Source organism: Odocoileus virginianus, unplaced genomic scaffold, assembly GCF_023699985.2.
Source record: "Odocoileus virginianus isolate 20LAN1187 ecotype Illinois unplaced genomic scaffold, Ovbor_1.2 Unplaced_Scaffold_6, whole genome shotgun sequence".
Lineage (NCBI taxonomy): Eukaryota > Metazoa > Chordata > Mammalia > Artiodactyla > Cervidae > Odocoileus > Odocoileus virginianus.
In genome coordinates, this window is record NW_027224268.1 from 4,162,737 (window position 1) to 4,187,323 (window position 24,587).

At 42.4% G+C, this 24,587-nt stretch overlaps 1 protein-coding gene across 5 annotated transcripts in view; it reads right to left on the minus strand.

Annotated features, from left to right (window-relative positions):
* Window positions 1-24,587, minus strand: part of FRMPD4 (FERM and PDZ domain containing 4) — a 648,285-nt gene that overhangs the window by 525,901 nt on the left and 97,797 nt on the right. For 2 of the 5 annotated variants that reach the window (XM_070462626.1, XM_070462630.1), the window contains exon 1: window positions 2,909-2,991. The exons of 1 other annotated variant lie outside the window; for it this stretch is intronic. In XM_070462626.1, the coding sequence (XP_070318727.1) occupies window positions 2,909-2,949 (41 nt within the window). In that variant the 5' untranslated portion in view covers window positions 2,950-2,991. Of the gene's footprint in view, window positions 1-2,908; window positions 2,993-4,110; window positions 4,512-24,587 lie in introns of those variants that run through there. 2 more of the 5 variants (XM_070462627.1, XM_020908849.2) reach the window with 2 other exon arrangements.

Here is a 24,587-nt window from a genome sequence, read left to right on the forward strand (position 1 = left end):
AAAAATATATGCCTATTTTTATACTATTACTGGTTTATAAGGCAATCATCTGTAATGCTCTCATCTACAAAGATGGAAAATGATATATAACTGTTACCAAGGAAACATTGAAGTAAAATTGCATGTAAACTATCAAGCAGTTTAATAACCAGAAAATTAGAAGAACAAGGAAAAAACATCTCCAGATAGAACCATGACACATTGTGCCACCCACGACAGATGCAATCAAGGGTCACTACTCAAAAAGATGATGGAAAGGGTCCCAACTTGCCAGCTATTCCAATACTTGGCAGGTTTTTGTTTTTTCCTTTTTTAATGACGACCATAGGATGTAACTGGATTCTTGAGGGGCAATTTGTATTCTGACTTTTCACATGATTAAAAGAGTACAGGTTCTGGGAACAAGTGGTTAAATGTAGGTAGCTTGACAAGTCAAAACACGTTGTTTATTAATTCAAGTGTGGATTAATATTCTCTTGGAATTCTCTGTAATTGCTACTTTCTTTACTCAGTGGTGGGACAGTTAGCAAATATCAGACAGCAAATACTTCCTGAATGAACATTTAGAAACTCAAGTTCAGCTCACTTAGGAACCAAAGGAAAGGCTAAGGCCTGGGGTAACTGTGTGTGTTCATCTCTAAACCAGGAGAATTTTAAGCACTCCAGTAACCACACTGATCAAAGCTAAATCCTTTAGGAAGATTATCCATTCCAAAATCAGGAAAATCCTGCAGTGTAAGCACTTTTATACTTCACCTTTGAGAAAAGAACTTGATTTCTGTAACGGTGTTTAAAACACACACACAAGACTTTATTCCTTCAAGGGCAGAAACAAGCAGCTGCAAACATGTGTTTCCGCATGCTGATGACCCTCTAAAGGTATTTCTATTTCAGCTTGGGGACCATCGTTGAGCTCACACTGAGAAACAAGAAGAATTCTTATGGATGGGAGATTTCTTAATCGGCACATAAGCTCAGAACATGTGCAGCTTCTCTCTTTAGAATAAACACTCTATTTGGATCATGTTAAGGATAGAAAGTGAAATTCACACTCATTTACTAAATTTTAACCTCTCTTTAAAATAAGCTACTAATCCCCCACAGCCTGGCTTGGGTTTTGCAAAAGCTCAGATTTGTGAATATCATGAAGGCATCCTAGAATTGAGTAAAAGAGTATAAAACATCTTTTCACTGATACACAGCACTGTTTTCCCCCAAGCTCTGAAATTTAAGGACAAAATCTAGGCTCTAGATGTTTCATTAATCTTAACGTTTTTAGCATTTGAGGCAATCGACGGCTATCTTGGTTACTTTGAACTATACTATCCGTTGAACCTCCCTTTCTCTTGGGCACCTCTCTGTCCGTCACAGATGGCACCAGGCAACTGCTAAACCCTTGCTCACAACTCTTTCCTGTCCATGGTTCATGATTTGACAGCTGTTTATAATCTAGCCACAGGCAGCAGCATGCAGGAAGTTAATAGAATAGAAGTGTGAAGCCATGGCCTTTGATGATATCGGTATGAAATCAAACAATCTGCCACAGTACAATCATACACCACTCAACTTACTAGTCTTCTGTTATGCAGGGCAATGCCTCTTAGGGGGTGGACACACTTACCCATCAGCTGTATACCCCAAGTCTACCCAGACTAAGTTACACTGGAGCCCCTCCCCAGGATAGCTGCTTGGCACATTAAGACCCACCCAACGTGAATAGAGAAGGAAGGTGGAGATGGGCAAATAAAGACTGGTGGATGTTGGAGAGAGGCACATCTGAAAGGTAACATCCAAACTGAACGTTTCTGAAATGACCCAAACATACTTTAGCAAAGCAAAGTCAACATACATTTCTGTCAAAACGAAGTCAACATACATTTCTGACTACTTGACATCACTCACTCTTGCCTGATGCAATCGACACTTCCCACCTTGACACTAATTATTCTCTCGGGAGTGCAAGGGAGTATAAAGCAGGTCCTAAAGCCCTCTGCGGTCTCCCTCCTAAGGCCGAGGCAGTAACTGCTATCAAGAGCTCAGGCCAGTAGTTCCAGAGACCTGGGCAGCAGAGGTGGGGTACAGTCTTCTGAGTCTCCTCGCACTGGGCTCTTCCCAGTGAATGCCACTTCCTGGGCTTGCTGAAGTCTCCGGAAGGAAGCGTAAGCAGGGCAGGAGACCTAGGAGGGATGCTCTGACCAGATACAACCTAGGGAGCCAAAGAGTGGGAGCGTTCCTCCTCTATCAGAACGGCCTGAGAAATCTGCCTGAATTGATGATTTTTCTTCCGTTTCAACAACATGGCCACTTGGAAGCAAATTTCTAAATCTCTCCAGGCTTAGAACTACACAGTTGCGCAAAGAAAAGCTAAAGGTCTTTCTCTTCTGTCTCCATGACTTCAGCATCTAGGTCACTGCTGGGAACACCTGACAGGTTACCTGGTCCTCCTGCAAGCTGACTTTTCAGGGGTGTGGAGGTCCAGTTTTGGGGTGGGGGTCTGGGGGTCACTTTTGGTCACTGCTGCTTAGAAAGCAGGAACCCAAGATCTAAGCACTTCTGGTTTTCCCTAGCAGGCGCGATTACAACCATCTTCTCTTAGCCCTGAATTATACATGTGACCCCAGGCACCATTGGGGCTTTTCTTAGGGAAAACAAACTGTCGTGAAGATTGCTCTGTGCGTGAGGGCGTGTGTATCTGTGTGTGTGTGTGGTCTACAGCCGTGGCTCCACAAGCCCCACCAGCCAGTGAGAGAGAAGTTGAACGCGGCAGCCCCTGGCCACCTCGCTTCCGTCCTAGCTTAAGCCCAGCTGCTCTCTCGGCTTTTGCTTCTCCCCGAGGCTCCCGAAAAATAAAGCACCAAGTTGCCCACGGCGGGGGCCCTGGGTGCACGTGAACCGGCGCGGCCCCTACCTCGAGAGCTTTGCAATCTTCACAAAGCTGAAGACATCCATGCAGGCAGCCGGGGACCCCGAGCGCGGTGGCTCCGTCGCCCCTTGTCACGCCAGCAGCAGCGGCAGCCTCGGCAGCCCCATGGCCGGCCGGGACCTCAGCGCGCCCCGGGGCTCGGGTGGCGGCGACGACGGGTGGCGGCGACGACCCGGGAGAGCCCGCACCTGGAAGCGGCGGCTGCTACCCCCCTCCGGCCGCAGGCTGCGTGTGCATCCCCGGGCAGGACCATTGATGGGCGCCGGTGTCGGGAAAACTCAATGGAGAGGGGGCCGGACCGGGTGCAAGGGGCGGGGGTGGGGAACGCGGCCCGGGGACCGCCGGGCGCCCCCGGGGAGGGCGCTGCTCCTGCTCCCCGACCCGCCGGCCCCGGCAGCCCCGCGTGCCGAGGAGCGCAGACTGAGCCGGGAGGCGGCGGGCGAGCCCGGCACACGCGCGCGCACCCCTCCCGGCACTGCAGCTGCCTGCCTGCCTCCTTCCCCGAGCCCAGTCCCTTTTCCTCTCCCCACCCCCAACCCGCGGGTGGTGGTGAGGGGGGCCCTCCTGTCACCGCTGCCTCTGCCTCCGGATCCGAAAGATCTGATCTAACAGTCTCGGACACACCGGGGGGGCCGTGAACGCTGCCCCCTCCCTCCCCAAACCTAGCGAGAGCCGGGCCACCGCAGATCGCCCAAAGCCTCGGCGGGTTCCATAAACAAAACTAGCGGTCGGAAAGCAGCAGGGCCGGTCGAGGCTGGGTCGTTATTCTAGGGGAAGGGGAGGGAGATGCCCGGCGAGGCGGGCTGATTTGGAGAGCGCAGAGTTCCCACCGCTTCCCCGAACCGCTGGAGCGAGACGTGACAGCTGGGTTGGCTGGGAAGGTGTGTCTTTGGACAGCAGCACCAGGAGGGAGTCGGAGAAATAAGAAAATAAGGAGAGGCATCGGCGGGGGGGCGGGGGTCATACACAGAGCTGCTTCTTTCTAGAGGGGCAGAGAGATGAGGGTCCCAGGAGCCAGCGGCGCGGAGACTAATAGGGATGGGGTTTCGAAATCTAAAGGAAGAGAAGGGAGGAGAACGGGGGTCTGGCAGGCGGAGCAGCCGCTTTCTCAAATTGAGCGGTGGGTGAAGAAGGAGAAAACCGTACTCCAAACATGAAAACCAAAACACAGAAACATAAACACATACCTTAGGCAGAGTAAACTCCAAGTTGCAGCCATTTAGAACTCCTAGCCTTCTCTTTTACATAATTATCCGGGATAATCCACCCCTCTTCATTAACTCAGTTTTATCTCCCCCGAGGCTCAGGCTTCCTTGGGCCCCCTTTTTCTTGTTCTTTATCTTCGAGACTCAAGGCCTCTTCTCCAAAATCCTTTACAAATTTCTCCCCAGACTCTGTGAAGGTCAGATGGCCGCACAAAGTGTGTTCTCCCACCCAGAAGCGTTCACCTGATGACAGGGCCACCGCGAGGAAAAGATGCCACCCCCGAAATGTTGGAGGAGCTGGCCAGCTCACTTCTGGCTCTCCAACAGGATTAGAGAAAAGGAAATAGGTTTAAAGTTCCCAGACTTCTGCTCCTATCCTGGTCTGTCGCTGCATTTAAAGTCTTCGGTATTCAAGCCTAGTGCTTCCACTTTTTTTTTTTTAAAGGCATTTCTTTCAAAAATTAAACATAAAATCAGTAGCAATCTGAAAGCTCTGAATGACTTGAGACTCAGGCACAAAATTACATTATTTTTACAAATAAATAGAATCCATTTTCCTTTAGCTTCTTGTAGATAGACTGGTTTAATTTCATGAACGGGTTACTACTCATGATCAGAAGAGGCAGAAGGACCTTGGCTTTTGAACCCCCTATTGTTTGTGTAAAAATAATTATAGTCTGGGTCTGTACTGTGCTTTCTGATTTTGAAAGTGCTTTTGCATTTGAGTCTCATAGCAACCCTGTCATATAAGTAGGCAACATGTTTAAAAAAGAGAAATCTTTTCTTTTTATGCCAGAATCTATTCTCAATAAATTGTCAGCACTAGACAGATGAGTTTTAAACGTTGGGCTTCCCCTGTGGCTCAGCTGGTAAAGAATCTGCCTGCAATGTGGGAGACCTGGGTTCAATCCCTGGGTTGGGAAGATCCCCTGGAGAAGGGAAAGGTTACCCACTCCAGTAGTCTGGCCTGGAGAATTCCATGGAATATACAGCCCATGGGGTGGTGGACAGGACTGAGCAACTTTCACACTTTCACTTTCAGGTAAGGTTACTTGTCTGATCCAAACTCTGCAAAAGCTCTCCGTTCTTTTTTGAGCTGAAGTCGCACTCCTACAATGACTAGTGAGGCCCTAGATGCCTGGACCTTGATTTCTCTGACATCATCTAATTACTTCACGTCTCCCCTCACCCTTACTAGGCCCCAGCAACACTGGCCTCCTTGCATTCTTCTTCAACTCTGCAGGCACCCTCCCACCTCTGTCTCTCTGCAACGGTTGTTCCCTCAGCCTGTAATGCTCTTCCCTCAGATATCTGCATGGCCAGCTCTTTTGCGTCCTCAAGTCTTTGCACAAATATCCCTTCCAAAAAACCACCTCTGAAAATCTCTTTAAAATGGCAAGACCTCCACGCCCTGAGACTCTGAGGCCTCATTAACTGTTTTTCCTCCTTGTTTCCATAGCACTTATCACCCACTAGTATATTATATAATTTATTTTTATGTCTGTTGCTTCTTGTCTGATTCTCTTGCTGGAATAAAACCTTCACAAGAGCAAGTGATCTTTTTTGGTTTGTTTTTTTGTTTTCATGGGATTCCCCCCCCCATGCATTACTGATGGATCCCAAGTGCCTAGAACAATTCCCTGGATGTAGAAGAACCTTAATAGATACTTGTTGAATGAATGAATTTTATGCTTGTGAGATTCACAGCCAAACCAGCGCTGGCCAAGCATCCCCACTGGGTACTGCTCCTTCTCTGACCTCATTGCTGATGTTTGTTCATCTCCCACCACTCCTCATACCCAGCATCCCTCATCCTCCTTTGGCTTACTAATGATAGCAATGAAGGCCCTCATAGTCTTCACTAATTAATCCGCTTCACCCTGTCTACCTTTCCCCAAGAGAAGAGCCACCAGAACCTTCCTTCATCTCAGAAACAACAACTGGCAGCACAAGACCACCCCTTGAGAGGGAAGTGAAGCAATGCCTTGGGAGAATGTGTTTTGAAAAAGTGCTCCCTTCTGAGAACAGAACAGTTGAGATGCCCTTTTAAAAAAGATAACCCTATTAATCAAGAATTATGCCAGATACCAAATAGCTAGTTACTCAACAGTGGCAGTGTCAGGAAATAGGTATTGTGTTTACTTAGAGACAGCCTCCCTTCAAGACATCTGGTCTACCTGGAACAGCTTGCTGTTGGGCTTTCAATCTTTGCCAATTTGCGCACTACAGTTATGAATGGTGCAGATGCCGACTCTCCACCATCTAATTGCCAACAGGAGGAAACAACGACTGGCTTCTCCAGTTCTTTATATTCCTCTGGTACATTAATTATCTAAAATGTTTTCTAATGGATTGATATATATTTTTTTAAAGCAAAGAGATTTCCCCGCTCCTCCTTTGTTTTTCATTGACATAAAAACGGAAGAATCTGCTCCCTGGAAACAAGTTAACACAGCCAGTTTATATGTTTAAGCTCTCTTGGCAGACAGACAAAGATGTGAGTGGCTGGTCCCCAGGCCCTGTTCCCTCTCTATGTGTCAGGTGTGTGCAGCAGAGGTTGGGATAGGTTTCTTTGTCTGGCATGAAATGGATCTGCCTAAAACAAACAAAAACCAACGTGTGCCATTTGAATACACGTGGTTTTCTGAGGTTTTATTTTCAACCTGGAGACTCTCTAAGGCCCCTTAAATATCTTGTAGAGATTAACTCATTGGAAATTGTACCACCCAGCCTTGAGCATCTGTTTACTTTGCTTTACTTGGCTCAAAGTGGCATTTGGTCATTTCTGAGAACAAAACACTTTCAAACACTGTTGAACATATTCACAAATAAGAGACTTAAGGGCATCAGATCCATAGTAAGACATTTAACTTTTCTGAGACTCAGTTTTCCCAGCTGTGAAATGAAAATGTGTATTTCTACCTTACCTAGAATGAGTCCTTGAGGTTGAACACCAATTCAGAGTTGACTACATGTAAATTGAGGCACATGACTATTAACTCCAGAAGGATTTTCACAACTGTCTTGAGCCTTGGCAGTAAAAGTTTCAGTCCATAAGGTCATTACTTTGAATGTGAAAACATCTGCTTAGACTGATCAGAGGAAAATATCTGCTTTGATTGATCAGAGGTGGGTGTTTTGCCTAAAAAATCAATCTCATTGCTTCCTGGTCAGTCACCGGAGCCCTAAGCAGTTGTATCTTTTCTGCTCTGAGGGCTTCTCAGGGAAAAGAGGGAGGCATTTTTTCATTACTGTTATGACCTTATTTTAAGCTAGTGTCAGGAACCTGCTACTGGGCCAGATGTTCTGTAGTTGATGGTAGCTGAGGATTCTTTTGCTGCAAATTACAGAAGAGAGAGCCCCACGCATTTCTCAGTTGGACTGTAGCATCTTGGCCATCTGGTCACAGTCTCGAAAAACAGAAGTGAGTAGGTAAAAGCAAGGTATCTGCTAACTCAATAATTATTTAAGGAATTCTCCTATGAACCAGTTGCTGTTCTAGTCACTGGAGAATACAGAAAGCAGCAAAGCAAGTTTCTGTTTGCATAAACTTTACATTTTAGTAGAGAAGATAGATGATAGACAGCAAAATATAAAAATAGCAGATGGTGATGTGCAGAGAATTAAAGTCATTTTGATTGAAAGGAAGTCATGAGATGACTAAGATCCAATGGTCAAAGAAGATTTCTCCAAGGAGGTATCTATCAACAGATGAATGGATAAAGAACATGTGGTATATATATACAATGGGATATTACTCAGCCATAAAAAAGAATGAAATAATGCCATTTACAATAAGGATGGACCTAGAGAATATTATGCTTATTGAAATAAGTCAGAGAAAGACAAACACTGTATATTATTACTTATATGTGGAACCTAAAAAATAACACAAACAAATATATATAGCATAACAGAAACAGACTCAGATACAGAAAGCAAACTAGTGGTTACCAGTGGGGAGAGGGACGGGGGAGGGTCAAGATAGGAGTATAGGATTAAGAGATAAAATGACTATGTATAAAATAAACAAGCAACAAGGCTATAATGCATAGTACAAGGAAATGTAGCTGTTATTTTGTAATAATTTTAAATGGAGAATAAGTTTTTGTGTGAACATATGTTCCATATCATATGTTACCTAGGAGTGGGATTTCTATGTCATTTGATAAATTTTGTGTTTCATTTTATAAGAAACTGCCAATTTCTTTTCCAAAGTGACCATACCATTTTGCATGTATGTATACACAAACAACATATGAGTTTGTATGTATGTATAGCAAGGAGATCAAACCAGTCAATCCTAAAGGAAAATCAACCCTGAATATCATTGGAAGGACTGATGCTGAAGCTGAAAGCTTCAATACTTTGGCCACCTGATGTGAAGAGCCGACTCATTGGAAAAGACCCTGATGCTAGGAAAGATTGAAAGCAGGAGGAGAAGGGGGTGACAGAGGATGAGATGGTTGGATGGCATCATTGACTCAATGAACATGAGTTTGAGCAAACTCTGGGAGATAGTGAAGGACACAGAAGCCTGGCGTGCTGCAGTCCATGGGGTCGCAGAGTGGGACAAGACTGAGTGACCGAACAACACACACACAAAAATACCTATGGGGAGGGAAGTGGGAGGGGGTTTCAGGATGGGGAACACATGTCCACCCATGGCTGATTCATGTCAATGTATGGCAAAAACCACTACAATATTGTAAAGTAATTAGCCTACAATTAAAATAAATAAATTAAAACAATACTGAACTATGCTGTACATCTGAAACTAATATAATATTATAAATCAACTATACTTCAATAAAAAAAGAAATACTCCACCCTCCAGACTCCTTATTCCTCTTTGTTTTAGTTTTCTCCATAGTGCTTCATATCATAGGATACTTTAAATTTGTTTTTAATTACCTATTTCCCCTACCAGAATATGAGCTCCATAAAGGGGAAAAAGGGAAATATTGTTGATTGAATGAATGACAGAATACATTACATTTCATAGAGATGAAGTGACTTGCTTAGAGTCACACACACAGTTCATAGCAGAGTAAGGATCAGAACCCTGTGTTCTTTGCACTACGTCAACTAATGCTTCCCGCATCTGAACTAGCACACACTGGACAGTAGATTTTCTGAGCGAGAAAGAGCAACTAGGGGGGAGAGAGAATGCTTCCTGTAGGTGGTGATGTGTGCACGTGTGTGTGTATGTGCTCAGTTGCTCAGTTGTGTTCAAGTCTTTGCCATCCCATGGACTGTAGCCCGCCAGGCTCCTTTGTTCATGGGATTTCCCAGGCAAGAATCTTGGAGTGGGTTGCCATTCCCTTCTCCAGGGGGTTTTCCTGACCCAGGGATTGAACCACATCTCCTGCATTGGCAGGCAGATGCTTTACCACTGAGCTACCTGGGAACGCTGAGTCCTAAAAGATATGTGAAATTTAGTTATCTAAAGGCAGGATGGGGCTTTCAAGGTTGGAGGGCACAACATGAAGAAACAGTCAGGGGCATGGAAGTGTTGTGTGTGCAGGAAATGTAGTCAGTTTGGTGTTGCTTGTTCTATAGTGAGAAGAAGGGAGAAGAGAGATGAACCTTGAGAGGCAGGCAAGGACCAGGTCATGAACTGTATCTTATAGTCAGTGGCTTCCAATTTTAATTGCATAATGTTTTTTTTTAATTTAAAAGCAATTATTTCTAAGAATCTCAACGCAGAAAGCAAACACAGAGTGGGCTTTCCTTGTCTGAGGTGGAAGTAGATCTCAGTTCAGATAGCATCTCATTTACCTTCTTTCACTCCGCCAGGTAAGGCACCCCATGGGCTCCATATGAACCTAGTTTGAAAACCATGGTTTTAGTGATGAGGAGTTATAGACTAGTTTAAAGCAGGATACTATCTGGCCAGACAGCAATTTGAAATACATCCTTCTGGAGGCTTTGGGAAGAAGGAGGAACATAAGAAGGCCAGTTGGGAGAATAAAGAAGGAGTCTATGGCAGAAGATGAAGGGATAGAGAATTGTGTTGGGGATAAAATCAGCAGGACTACTTATTTGATTATTTGGGGGAGCAGGAAGGAAAGGGTGTGTAGGAACTCTTCCAGGTGCCTAACTTAGATGCCTGGGCCAATGGAAATGTGCCTGACACACTGGTACTCAAGTAGTAGTTTTGTTGGGAAAGGTGATGAATTCATTTTGTGATGTGTTGAACTCGAATAGACTGTAAAACACTCAGGCGGTGTGCATAGGATGTCAAATGCACACACCCGAACCAAAGGGCTATGGTGACAGGTGAGTCAGTTCAGTTGCTCAGTTGGGTCTGACTCTTTGTGGCCTCAGGGACCGCAGCGCACCAGGTCTCCTTGTCCATCACCAAGGAACAGAGCTTGCACAAACCCATGTCCATCGAGCCAGCGACGCCATCCAACCAACTCATCCTCTGTCGTCCCCTCTCCTCCTGCTTTCAATCTTTCCCGGCATCAGGGTCTTTCCCAACGAGTCAGTTCTTCACATCAGGAGGCTAAAGCTTTGGAGTTTCAGCTTCAGCATCAGTCCTTCCAATGAACACTCAGGACTGATTTCCTTTCGGATTGACTAGTTGCATCTCCTTGCAGTCCAAGGGACTCTCAAGAGTCTTCTCCAACACCACAATTCAAAAGAATCAATTCTTCGGCATTCAGTTTTCTTTACAGTCAAGCTCTCACATCCACACATGACTACTGGAAAAACCATAGCTTTGACTAGACGGACCTTTGTCGGCAAAGTAATGTCTCTGCTTTTTAATATGCTGTCTAGGTTTGTCATAGCTTTTCCTCCAAGGAGCAAGTGTCTTTTAATTTCATGGCTGCAGTCACCATCTGCAGTGATTTTGGAGCCCAAGAAAATAAAGTTTGTCACTGTTTCCACTGTTTTACTTTGTTATGAAGTGATGGGACTGGATGCCATGATCTTAGTTTTCTGAATGTTGAGTTTTAAGCCAACTTTTTCACTCTCCTCTTTCACTTTCATCAAGAGACTCTTTAGTTCTTCTTTGCTTTCTGTCATAAGGGTGGTGTCATCTGCATATCTGAGGTTATTGATATTCTTCTGGCAATCTTGATTCCAGCTTGTGCTTCATCCAGTCTGGCATTTCACATGATATACACTGTACATCATTAAATAACCAGGGTGACAATATACAGCCTTGACATACTCCTTTCTCAATTTGGAACCAGTCTATTGTTCCATGTCCAGTTCTAACTGTTGCTTCCTGCATACAGATTTCTCAGCAGACAGTGGTCTGGTATTCCCATCTCTTGAAGAATATTCCACAGTTTGTTGTGATCCACACAGTCAAAAGCTTTGGCATAGTCAATAAAGCAGAAATAGATGTTTTTCTAGAACTCTTTTGCTTTTTCGATGATCTAACGGATACTGGCAATTTGATCTTAGGTTCCTCTGCCTTTTCTAAATCCAGCTTGAACATCTGGAAGTTCTTGGTTCACGTACTGTTGAAGCCTGGCTTGGAGAATTTTGAGCATTACTTTGCCAGTGTGTGAGATGAGTGCAATTGTGTGGTAGTTTGAACATTCTTTGGCATTGCCTTTCTTTGGGATTGGAATGAAAACTGACCTTTTCCAGTCCTGTAGCTACTGCTGAGTTTTCCAAATTTATTGGCATATTGAGTGCAGCACTTCCACAGCATCATCTTTTAGGATTTGAAATAGCTCAACTGGAATTTCATCACCTCAGCTAGCTTTGTTCATAGTGATGCTTCCTAAGGCCCACTTGACTTCGCATTCCAGGATGTCTGGCTCTAGGTGAGTGATCACACCATCGTGGTTATCTAGGTCATGAAGATCTTTTTTGTATAGTTCTTCTGTGTATTCTTGCCACCTCTTCTTAATATCTTCTGCTTCTGTTAGGTCCATACCATTTCTCTCCTTTATTGTGCCCATCTTTGCATGAAGTGTTCCCTTGGTGTCTCTAATTTTCTTGAAGAGATCTCTACTTTCCCATTCTGTTGTTTTCCTCTATTTCTTTGCATTGATCACAGAGGAAGGCTTTCTTATCTCTCCTTGTTCATTGGACCTCTACATTCAAATGGGTATATCTTTCCTTTCCTCCTTTGCCTTTAGCTTCTCTTCTTTTCTCAGCTATTTGTAAGGCCTCCTCAGACAACCATTTTGCCTTTTTGCATTTCTTTTTTTGGGATGGTCTTGATCACTGCCTCCTGTACAATGTCATGAACCTCCATCCATAGTTCTTCAGGCACTCTGTCTCTCAGATCTAATCCCTTGAATCTATTTGTCACTTCCACTATATAATGGTAAGGGATTTGATTTAGGTCATACCTGAATGGTCTAGTGGTTTTCCCTGCTTTCTTCAATTTAAGTCTGAATTTGGCAATAAGGAGTTCATGATCTGAGCCACAGTCAGCTCCCAGTCTTGTTTTTGCTGACTGTATAGAGCTTCTCTATCTTTGGCTGCAAAGAATATAATCAATCTGATTTCAGTGTTGACCATCTGGTGATGTCCATGTATAGAGTCATCTCTTGTGTTGTTGAAGAGGATGTTTGCTATGACCAGTGCATTCTCTTGGGACGCAAAACTGTTAGCCTTTGACCTGCTTCATTTTGTACTCCAAGGCCAAATTTGCCTGTTACTCCAGGTATCTCTTGACTTTCTACTTTTGCATTCCAGTCCCCTATGATGAAAAGGACATCTTTTTTGGGTGTTAGTTCTAGAAGGTCTTGTAGGTCTTCATAGAACCATTCAACTTCAGCTCTTTCAGCATTACTGGTTGGGGCATAGATTTGGATTACTGTGATATTGAATGGTTTGCCTTGGAAATGAACAGAGATCATTCTTTGTACATTCCATGGAATTCTCTAGGCCAGAATACTGGAGTGGGTAGCCTTTCCCTTCTCCAGGGTATCTTCCCGACCCAGGGATTGAACCCAAGTTTCCTGCATTGCAGGCAGATTCTTTACCAGCTGAGCCACAAGGGAAGCCCTGTGACAGATCAGTGAGGCACAAAATATGATAAAATGTTAATTATCAAATGTTAATTCTTCAGGGGATAGTGGGTGTAAATAATTGAGCAATGTTCTCAGAGCTGGAGTTGGCAACTAAAATAAAAGGGATTCTTGAGAAATGAGGCTAAAAAACTAATAAGAGCAGTAAAGGAAAGATTGCGTCTTTTAATTTTCTTCCTTCCTTCCTTTTTCTTTTTACTTTCTACCTTGCATGTCTTAGTAGTCTATGGTGTTGGGTGTTGGGACTAGAGGTAACAAGGCAAGACAATCTGGTTTTAAAGTTTATTATTTTGATTAGTATTAAATAAGATGATGAATCATGCCATACATTTGTAAGTTTTCATTTTTCTAAACTCTTTTTGTCCTATTAGTCCTTAAATTACCCTGTAAGTTAGACAAGAAAGTTATTACTATCCAATTTGGGTGATGACAAAAAGCAAGACCAAAAAAGCTAAGTGATGACAACAGTTTCTATAAAGTATGAGGATTATTATGAGAAGCACTGGTTCCTAGGAATAAGTCTAGTGTCAGAAGGGTGACTTTTGCATAAAGCTTTGTGGAATAAAAGTCTCTCAAGTTCCACCAACATAATTCAATTTTTATCTCATATTTGATTATCTTAAAGGAGATTCAAAACCTAAACGTGCCACATAGGGCATTAGAAAGAGCAATAGACAAGGCACTAGGATTTCTTGGTTCTACTCCCATATCCATAAATAAAAGTGACCCTTGAAATATCACTTAACTTTTCTTAGTGTTGACTTCCTCATCTGGAAACTTTATGGGCTAAAATACATTTGTATATTCCCATTCCCTTCCTTATTTTGTGTAACACAGATATACAAGCACACCTTCCTAAAGATCAATAGATACGTGATAGTTTGAGATCCTATCTACTTTGGTAATTCTGTAATCAAGAAGGCTAGATTTTACAGGAACAAATTTATGATCAGAGACTTTTACCAGTCAATTGTAAATCTATGAAATAGGAAATTACTAGCTCATTCTCCTATGAGTTGAACTTTATTCAAAGTTAAGAACCACATTTGCTACATGTACCTTCCAGTGGGCCTTATTAGGTCACCTAATTTTCTTTATATCTTTAATCCCCACCCTCGCTCACCCATTTTGCTCAGGCATATACCAAAAATCTGTCAAAGTAGGAAGGATCATAATTACTGCTTTCCTACTGAATCTCCTCCTGTCTGATAAAGTACGGAAAGAAAAGGGGGAGGAGGTCATTTAGAAGATTCTAAGAGTGTATAATTTTCAGAATGTGATTGTTACTATGATATACCCTGCAACAATATTTTGAATTCCTATGCAACTTTGTATAAAAAGAAAACCATAAAGGTGCATATGTGTCAGAGACATATTTTAATATTTCAGACTCATTTCAAGCCTCTTAGATCTGGACTCACTTTTATGATATCTTTCTCACATAATGTTCCTGCATCTGGGCCCCTGACTAGACAAAAACTAATTAAATCACTTTGAATAACAACACTTCTGCTTAATGGATAAATTGCTCTAGTTCTGAAGGCTATCATGAGGGTGAACTTAAAGGAAGATAAATGTACAAATACGGCTGCATTGAAACCGTTTATTTCAGGCTTTTGAAATCTCAATCATTCATTTATTAATTAGTTCATTCAATTACTATTTATTGAACAGCTACCATATGGCATCAACTCTATTCTAGGCACTGCAGAGAGGAAATCAAGATGAACAAGACTTGATTCCTACATCAAGGACTGTAGCAGACACTGTTGCCTACTCAACATGTACGCTTTTTCTCTTCTCAGTGGAAATAAGGCCCCCTTTCAAAGCCACCTGAGGATCCACCTCTGATCCAGTACCTCCTCCTATACACACAAACAGTGTGTCCTGTCTCCAGACGAGGTCATCAAGTCTTAAGCTGTGGCTATCATCTTGCAACTATGAGACAATAAGCATGAAGATAGAAAGTCAAGATACTGAAGACAGTAGGGTAGAAGCTGGACAACGTTGAGTTGTAGACCCTACCTTGACTGCTAGCCTTCAGATTTCTTATTTTATGAAATAAATAAGTCTCCTTTCTGCTTAAACCTGTGAAAATCATGTATTCTGTTACTTGCACCTGAACACCTGCCTAACTGATACAGGGGGTTAACACTGGTTGTGGGAGGATGGCATGAAATAATTTCTAAGGTAACTATAATGGAAGAGATACAATAAGGCAATTATGCAAAAAAAACTAGAGTATAAGATAGATAACCATTATGATATCCCAGACTGGTATAATAGTTTCCAATTTAGAAAAGGTTTCTGTATATATCATCAGGATTTATAGCAATCCTATGAGGCAAGGATTATTACCTCCAATTTGAAAATAATAATACAGAGGTTCTAAGAGGTTAAGTCATTTGTCAGACATCACACACAAGCAAAGTGAAAGCATCAAACAAATGCACCTTAATTTCCATCACATTGTGCTGTCCACTATACCACAGGTACCTCAACCAGAACAAGAGCCAGGGGCCTGGGGAAACCCCATGAGAGGTGGAGAGAAGAGGGTACGGAGTGGACAACAATGCTGAGAGGAAGGAAACATATCAGGAAGGGAAACAACAGAAGCCACCTGAAGAAGGGACACCTTTTGAGCTGGGCCCTAAAGGATGGGTGTGTGCTAAGTCGCTTCACTTGTATCTGACTCTTTGCGACCCCATGGAATGTAGCCCACCAGGCTCTTCTGTCCATGGCATTTCCCAGGCAAGAATACTGGAGTGGGCTGCCTTGCCCTCCTGGGAATCTTCCTGACCCAGGGATTAAACTCTCATCTCTTATGTCTCCTGCATTGGCAAGTGAGTTCTTTACCACTAGCACCACCTGGGAAGCTCAAAAGATGGGTGTGGATTTAGAAAAGGATCAGAGGAAAGACCATTCTAGAAAAAGAGAATATTATGAAGATGCAAGTTACACTGAACAAGTATTTCAATTGAAGTTAGAGAGAAACTAAAGATATAAGGGACATAAGAATTCTGAAACCAGATCATAAATTTCAGGGCAAGGACTCCAAGTTAGTAGAAAATGGGGCTCTATTAGCAACTCTAGAAGAGAGACCATGGAGGCAGTTACAAAAGGAAATTGAATTTTATCAAGAGAGTTATAGGTAGATGAAGGAGAAGAGGGCCCAGAGAAACCAGGAAGAGGGTATCTGCAGTAGTCGGTCCAGATAAGAGAACTCATAATGACCTAAAGTAGGGCTGGGGCATCCAAAATTGAAGAAACAGGATGGAGTTGGGATGGTGGTGGGACTTATCTACCAAGTGCAGGAGATGGTGTAAAAGGCAGGAACCAAATGAGAAACTTCAAAGAATCCAGTAGACGCAAGTTTAGGGGAATGACAGAGATGGCTGGACCACTTGCTCCCTCACATCCTAGGAAGAATGCTTAATTTAATCAAATCAAACTGTCCCACTCCCTGACTTGCAGAACCACTCGGAGGGTTCTTTTTTGGGCCATTAATCCAGTCTGCATATGTAACACGGGACCTCTGTCTCGTTTCCTGGAGCCACCACCAAAATTCCAGATCCATCCTAAGTTATGTACCTGGCTTTGTGACGTGCTAAAATCCACCTCTCCCACACTATCCTTCAGAGCAGGAGAATGGAGGGAGATCCATTATCCCTTTCTTTCTGAGGCACTAGCTTTGTCTCTGAGCAAGAAATGTGATCTTCTCCTCTCCATGGCTTTTTGTTGTTATTATTATTGTGCCATTCATTCTGGCTTTCCTGGGAATCCTCGCCATCGACTGGCAGACAGATGTCCTTCTCTATGGTTCTTCCCGTGTCCTGCTGTGTCACTGGCTAGTGACAAGCTGTGGCTTAGTTGTCAGCTAACTAATTACAGGACAGTCTAATTACAGACATGTTACACTTGCAAGGTATTATTACTGAGGCCCTGTCTGCCATCACCCAGAAGTAATCTAGCAAAATGTCATCACAATTGGTAGGGGACTGGTGTATGGAATGATGTAAATTCTTCCATAAATCATTAGCCCTGGGAACGCCCTTGGACTTTGGGCAGGGGACAGGAGCATGGGGAATGGAGAAAGGTCACTAAGCTGGATTCTTTAGGGCTGTTCAGTGTGGCAAGGCAGAGTTTTCTGTATCCCTCTCCTTATTCAGTCCTTGGCCTCCTCACTCTAAGAGCACTTTTGTTTTTCTTTGCTTAAGCTTAATGGCATTTGAATTCTTATTATGAGGGGCTATCAGTGTTAGCAAGGGGAAAGTTTTTCTTATGTCATCTCACTCTGAAGAGACGGAGGATGTAAAGCCACATCTGTGCAGGACTTCATCCTGCCTGAAAGGATTCATTGGATTCCTTCCAGAACAGAGTTGGGAAAGACAGCCTCTACCCACTTGACCCCAAGGTGCTTGCCAGGAAGGCTCCAGAAAAGAATCAGGGGTGGAAAATTAAAAGAAGGGTGGCCAGGGAGGGAAAATCTCTCAACCACCCACCAGAGGCTGACTGTTAAGGTGGAAAGATTATTCAGTAAGAAAACTAATCTTGGGCAAGGTCCTTCGGACTTTCTGTATATTTGAGATTAGCCAAAAATGAGATCATTTTCTTTCTGGTAACACCCCTGGAAAGCCTCCCAGATATGGTTTCCTTCCAGTGTTGCAAAATCTAAGGGGTATCCTTTTAAGTCCAGATGCCTGATATCTCAGGATTATGAAGATCCAGGAGAATATTCTAGAAAATTAATACAACTTATGTTGATTCAAGAATATACAGAAGAACTATACAAAAAAGGTCCTAATGACCCAGATAACCATGATGATGTGGTCACTCACCTAGAACCAGACATCCTGGAGTGTGAAGTCAAATGGGCTTTAGTACTTGGCATTACTACCAACAAGGCTACTGGAGGTGATGGAATTCAAGCTGAGCTATTTCAAATTTCTAAAAGATGATGCTGTTAAAGTGCTGCACTCAATATGCCAGCAAATTTGGAAAACTCAGCAGTGGCCACAGGACTGGAAAAGGTCAGTTTTCATTCCAATCCCAAAGAAAGGCAATGCCAAAGAATGTTCAAATTACCACACAATTGCACTCATTTCATATGCTAGCAAGGTAATGCTCAAAATCCTTCAAGCTAGGCTTTCAGCAGTATGTGAACTGAGAACTTCCAGATGTACAAGCTGGATTTAGAAAAGACAGAAGAACCAGAGATCAAATTGCCAACATCTCTTGTATCATAGAAAAAGCAAGGGAATTCCCCCCAAAACACTTACTTCTGTTTCATTGACTATGCTAAAGCCTCTGACTGTGTGGATCACAACAAACTGTGGAAAATTCTTAAAGAGATGGGAATACCAGACCACCTTACCTGTCTCCTGAGAAACCTGTATGCAGGACAAGAAGCAACAGTTAGAACCAGACATGGAACAACAGACTGGTTCAAAATTGGGAAAGGAGTACGTCAAGGCTGTATATTGTCACTCTGCTTATTTAACTTATATGCAGAGTACATCATGAGAAATGCTGGGCTGGATGAATCACAACTGGAATCAAGATTGCCAGGGAGAAATATCAACAACCTCAGATATGCAGATGATACCACTCTAATGGCAGAAAGCAAAGAGGAACTAAAGAGTCTCTTGAAGGTGAAAGAGGAGAGTGAAAAGGCTGGCTTAAAACTCAACATTCAAAAAACTAAGATCATGGCATCCAGTCCCATCACTTCATGGCAAATAGATGGGGAAAACTGGAAACAGTGATAGATTTTATTTTCTTGGGTTCCCAAATCACTGCGGACGGTGACTATGGTCACAAAATTAAGACTCTTGCTCCTTAGATTAAAAGTTTATGACAAACCTAGACAGCATATTAAAAGCAGAGACATCACTTTGCCGACAAAGGTCCGTCTAGTCAAAGCTATGGTTTTTCTGGTAGTCATGTACGGATGTGAGAGTTGGACCATAAAGAAGGCTGAGTGCCAAAGAATTGATGTTTTTGAATTGTGGTACTGGAGAAGATGCTTGAGAGTCCCCTGGACAGCAAGGAGATCAAACCAGTCAATCCTAAAGGAAACCAACCCTGAACATTCACTGGAAGGACTGATGCTGAAGCTGAAGCTCCAATACTTTGGCTATCTGATGCAAAGAGTGGACTCATTGGAAAAGAGTTCAATTCCCTTCTTTTGCCAAATACTAAAGGGAAGACTGGGCTTCCCAGGTGGCTTGGTGGTAAAGAATTCACCTGCCAGTGCAGGAGACACGGGTTTGATCCCTGGGTTGGGAAGATCCCCTGGAGAAGAAAATGGCAACCCACTCCAGTATTCTGGCCTGGAGAACCCCATGGACAGAGGAGGTCGGTGGGCTACAGCCCAAACGGTTGCAAAGAGTCAGACATGGCTGAAGCAACTTAGCACGCACGCATACACATAAGACATGACAATGTGAAACTCCTAAAAGATATTATGGGCATAAATTGTACCAATATTTTCTTAGGTCTACCAAGACAATAGAAATAAAAGTAAAAATAAACAAATGAGACCTAATCAAACTTACAAGCTTTTGCACAGCAAAGGAAACCATAAATAAAATGAAAAGACAACCTACAGACTGGGAGAAAATATTTGCAAATGATGAGACCAAAAAGGGCTTAATTTCCAAAATACACAAACAGCTCATACAACTCAATAACAACAAGAACAACAACAACAAACTCAAACAGAAAATGGGCAGAAGACCTAAATAGACATTTGTCCAAAGACATACAAATGGCCAATAGGCACATGAAAAGAGCTACACATCACTAGTTGCTAGGGAAATGTAAATAAAGACTAACATGAGGTACCTACCACCTCACACTGGTCAGAGTGACCATCATTAAAAAGCATACAAATAACAAATGTTGGAGGGGATGTGGAGAAAAGGGAACTTTCTAACACTATTGGTGGGAATGTAAATTAGTGCAGACACTAAGGAAAACAGTATGAGTGAGTGAGAGTCACTCAGTCATGTCCGACTCTTTGTGACCCCATGGACTGTAGCGTGCCAGGCTCTTTTGTCCATGGAATTCTCCAGGCAAGAATGCTGGAGTGGGTTGCCATTTCCTTCTCTAGGAAATCAGTATGGAGACTCATCAAAAAGCTAAAGATAGAGTTGCTATATGATCCAGTAATTCCACTTCTGTGCATATATCTAGTGAAAACTCTAATTTGAAAAGAGGCATGCATCCCTATGTTCATAGCAGCACAGTTTACAGTAGCCAAGACATGGACACAACATAAATGTCCATCAACACATGAACAGATCAAGAAGACATGGTATATATACACAACAGAATACTATTCAGCCATAAAAAAGAACAAAATAATGCCATTTGCAGCAACATGGATGGACCTAGAGATTATCATACTAAGTGAAGTCAGAAAGAGAAAGACAAATACCATATGATATCACTTATATGCAGAATCTAAAAAATAACACAAATGAACTTACTTAGGAAACAAAGATACTCACAGTCATAGAAAACAAACTTAAAGTTACTAAAGGGGGAAGAGGATGGAAGAGGGATATATTAGGAATCTGGGATTAGCAGATACAAACCAATATATATAAAATAGATAAACAATAAGGTCCTACTATATAGCAAAGGGAACTATATTCAATATCCTGTAATAAACCATAATAGAAAAGAATATTAAAAAGAATATGTATATATATGTATATCTGAATCACAATGCTATACAACAGAAGCTAACACAACATTGTAAATCAACGATACATCAATCAGAAAAAAATACAGAAGAACCAATATTAAAAGAGAAAATAAGGATACATAGTAATTATGTGTACTCAAAGATGACAATATATACATGTAAATGCAAAAATAAAAAAATTTAATTTCAAAATATAATTATGCATATTATTCATAATAAAATACTCAGTTTGCTTTTGTGATTCAAATTCTGTTTATATGCACCTATGTAAGAACTGAGTTTCTATCAACTGGTTGCTATACCATCATGATGTTAATTTTTGTAGACATTTAATGATACATTTATTACTTTTAATTTATATCTTATTTTCATAACTTGGAGGCCAATATCTGTTTCTCTCAGGCTCAAATTATGAAATACACCCTTGGAAATCTCAAAGGCACTTATTGTTTGGTCTGTTATGTGTAAGAGATCCAGCACCCCAATGGGCAACCAGATTATGGAATTTACTTTCTAGTGTAGGAGAAAAAATAATTACTTAATTTTCCAATAGTGCACGTATTTTCAATTATGATAAGAGTTAGTAAGGGAATGGACAGAATGTTCTATTGGTATTTAACTCAAAACCTAACTTTGTCTAATGAGAAGGGTCTTAGGGCAAGATTTTCTGAAATAAATGATAAGCTCTGAGCATTGAAGGGTAAGTGGAAACTAGGGGAAGAGCAATGAACTCAAGAAGAATATTCCAGAAAAACAGATCAGCATGCACAATGTCCCAAAGGAGAGACAGAACATGGGATGTACCAGGGTTTGGATTACAATTAGTACGTGGGAGGGGGGTAGCTGGGAGAGTTGGAGAAGAGGTAGAGGGCCTGTGGGTCAGTGGAGGGATACCAGCCTCTATCTTCGGAGCAAAAGAAGTCATAAGAGTGTGTTTTAAGACCAGCAGTAACATGTCCACTTTTGATATTCCCAGATGTGAGTGGCCATGGTGGGAGAGGAGAGAATGAAGAAAGGTACAAATCAACAATGACACCACTGTTCTAACCCAAGTATTACAAGCAGAACAGCCTATGAGAGGAGGGCTCTAATCCACCCAGTTTAGGAGATAACAACTACACTCCAGGCCACTGTCTGCTTCCTGTGGTTCTCAACCGGGGGTGATTTTGATGCTCAGAGGACATCTGGCAATGTTTGGGAACAGCTTTGATTGTCACAACTGGGGAGAGTGATAGAGTAGGTAGAGGCCAGGAATGCTGCAAAACATCCTACAATGTCCAAGACAGGCCCTGCCACAAAGAATCACCCTCTCGACCCCTGCTAAATTGTCGACAGTGTCAAGGTTTACAAACCCTGATAACAGAATAATTATATAATTAAGTAACCATGTATGGTGAGCAACCTTGTCCGATTCATAAGCTGGAACTCTAGGACTATGTGGCCCTCACTCAAAGAATAATCTACTGCTCTTTCTTTTCTATTAAGGGCAGGTAATGATGAGAAAACACAGAAGAACTATGCAAAAAAGATCTGCATGACCCACATAACCACGTTGGTGTGATCACTCACTTAGAGCCAGACATCTGGAATGCAAAGTCAATTCCAGGGCCTTAGGAAACATCACTACGAACAAAGCTAGTGGAGGTGATGGAATTTCAGTTGAGCTATTTCAAATCCTAAAAGATGATGCTGTGAAAGTGCTGCACTCAATATGCCAGCAAATTTAGAAAACCCAGCAGTAGTCACAGGACTGGAAAAGGTCACTTTTCATTCCAAGCCCAAAGAAGGGAAATGCCAAAGAATGTTCAAACTACTGCACAACTGCACTCATCTCACACGCTAGTAAAGTAATGCTCAAAATTCTCCAAGTCAGGCTTCAACAGTACATGAACCGTGAACTTCCAGATGTTCAAGCTGGATTTAGAAAAGGCAGAGGAACCAGAGATCAAACTGCCAACATCCACTGGATCACAGAAAAAGCAAGAGAATTCCAGAAAAACATCTACTTCTGCTTTATTGATTACGCCAAAGCCTTTGACTCCTTCTGACGCAAAGAGTCGGACACGACTGAGCGACTGAACTGAACTGAATTGAACTGAACTGAAAGCCTTTGACTGTGTGGATCACAACAAACTGTGGAAAATTCTTCAAGAGATGGGAATACCAGACCACCTGACCTGCCTCCTGAGAAATCTGTATGCAGGTCAAGAAGCAATGGTTAGAACCAGACATGGAACAATGGACTGGTTCCAAATTGGGAAAGGAGTACATCAAAGTTGTATATTGTCACCCTGCTTATTTAACTTATATGCAGAGTACATCATGAGAAATGCTGGGCTGGATGAAGCACAAGCTGGAATCAAGACTGTCAGGAGAAATGTCAATAACCTCAGATATGCAGATGACACCACCCTTATGGCAGAAAAGGAAGAGGAACTGAAGAGCCTCTTGATGAAAGTAAAAGAGGAGAGTGAAAAAGTCTGGCTTAAAACTCAACATTCAAAAAACTAAGATCATGGCATCTGGTCCCATCACTTCATGGCAAATAGATGGGGAAACAACAGAAACAGTGACAGACTTTATTTTCTTAGGCTCCAAAATCACTGCAGATGGTGACTGCAGCCATGAAATTAAAAGACACTTGCTCCTTGGAAGAAAAGCTATGACAAACCTAGGCAGCATATTAAAAAGCAGAGACATTACTTTGCCGACAAAGGTCCATCTAGTCAAAGCTATGGTTTTTCCAGTAGTCATGTATGGATGTGAGAGTTGGACTGTAAAGAAGGCTGAGCGCTGAAGAATTGATGCTTTTGGGCTGTGGTGTTGGAGAAGACTCTTGAGAGTCCCTTGGACGGCAAGGAGATCCAACCAGTCAGGCCTAAAGGTAATCAGTCCTGCGTATTCACTGGAAGAATTGATGCTGAAGCTGAAACTCCAATACTTTGGCCACCTGATGAGAAGAGCTGACTCACTGGAAAAGACCCTGATGCTGGGAAAGACTGAAGGTGGGAGGAGAAGGGGACGACAGAAGATGAGATGGTTGGATGGCATCACCGACTCAATGGACATGAGTTTGGGTAAATTCCGGGAGTTGGTGATGGACAGGGAAGCCTGGTGTGCTGCAGTCCATGGGGTCACAAAGAGTCAGGCACAACTGAGCAACTGAACTGAACTGAATGATGAGAAATGCTATTTTGCATGGGATAAATTGAAGGAATCAGGAAGAGGAACATTTAAAGAAAAGCAAGCAATGATTTAATTATGCTCTCTGGGTGCATTCCTGCAAGACGACTGGAAACCTGGGCTGAACTATAATCACTAAAGGGGTGGGAATCCTTAGTGAGCATAAAGGCAGGCCATCTTTGTAGTTGTACAGGACATGTACTGCAAAATTTCAGAGGGCATCATTCATATTATATTAATAATAGGTCTGCATATTTGCTCTGAAAATATTCTCATAAATTTTCACTGAAGAAAGTTAACACTGAAGTGTCAGAGGAAAATAAAGTCTTTTCTATTATAATTTTCACTAGGATGTTACAAGGGCTGCTTAGTTTTAGCTATCATATTAAAGTTTTTGATAGTTAATCTCAGGCCCATATATACTTACATCTGAGGACCTGGGCCCTGGAGGCATTAAAGTAAAGAAACTTTCATGTCATGGGTATCGAATTGTTGGTGTCCTCAGTCATTCAGTAATGTCCAATTCTTTGTGAACCCATGGACTGGAGCCCGCT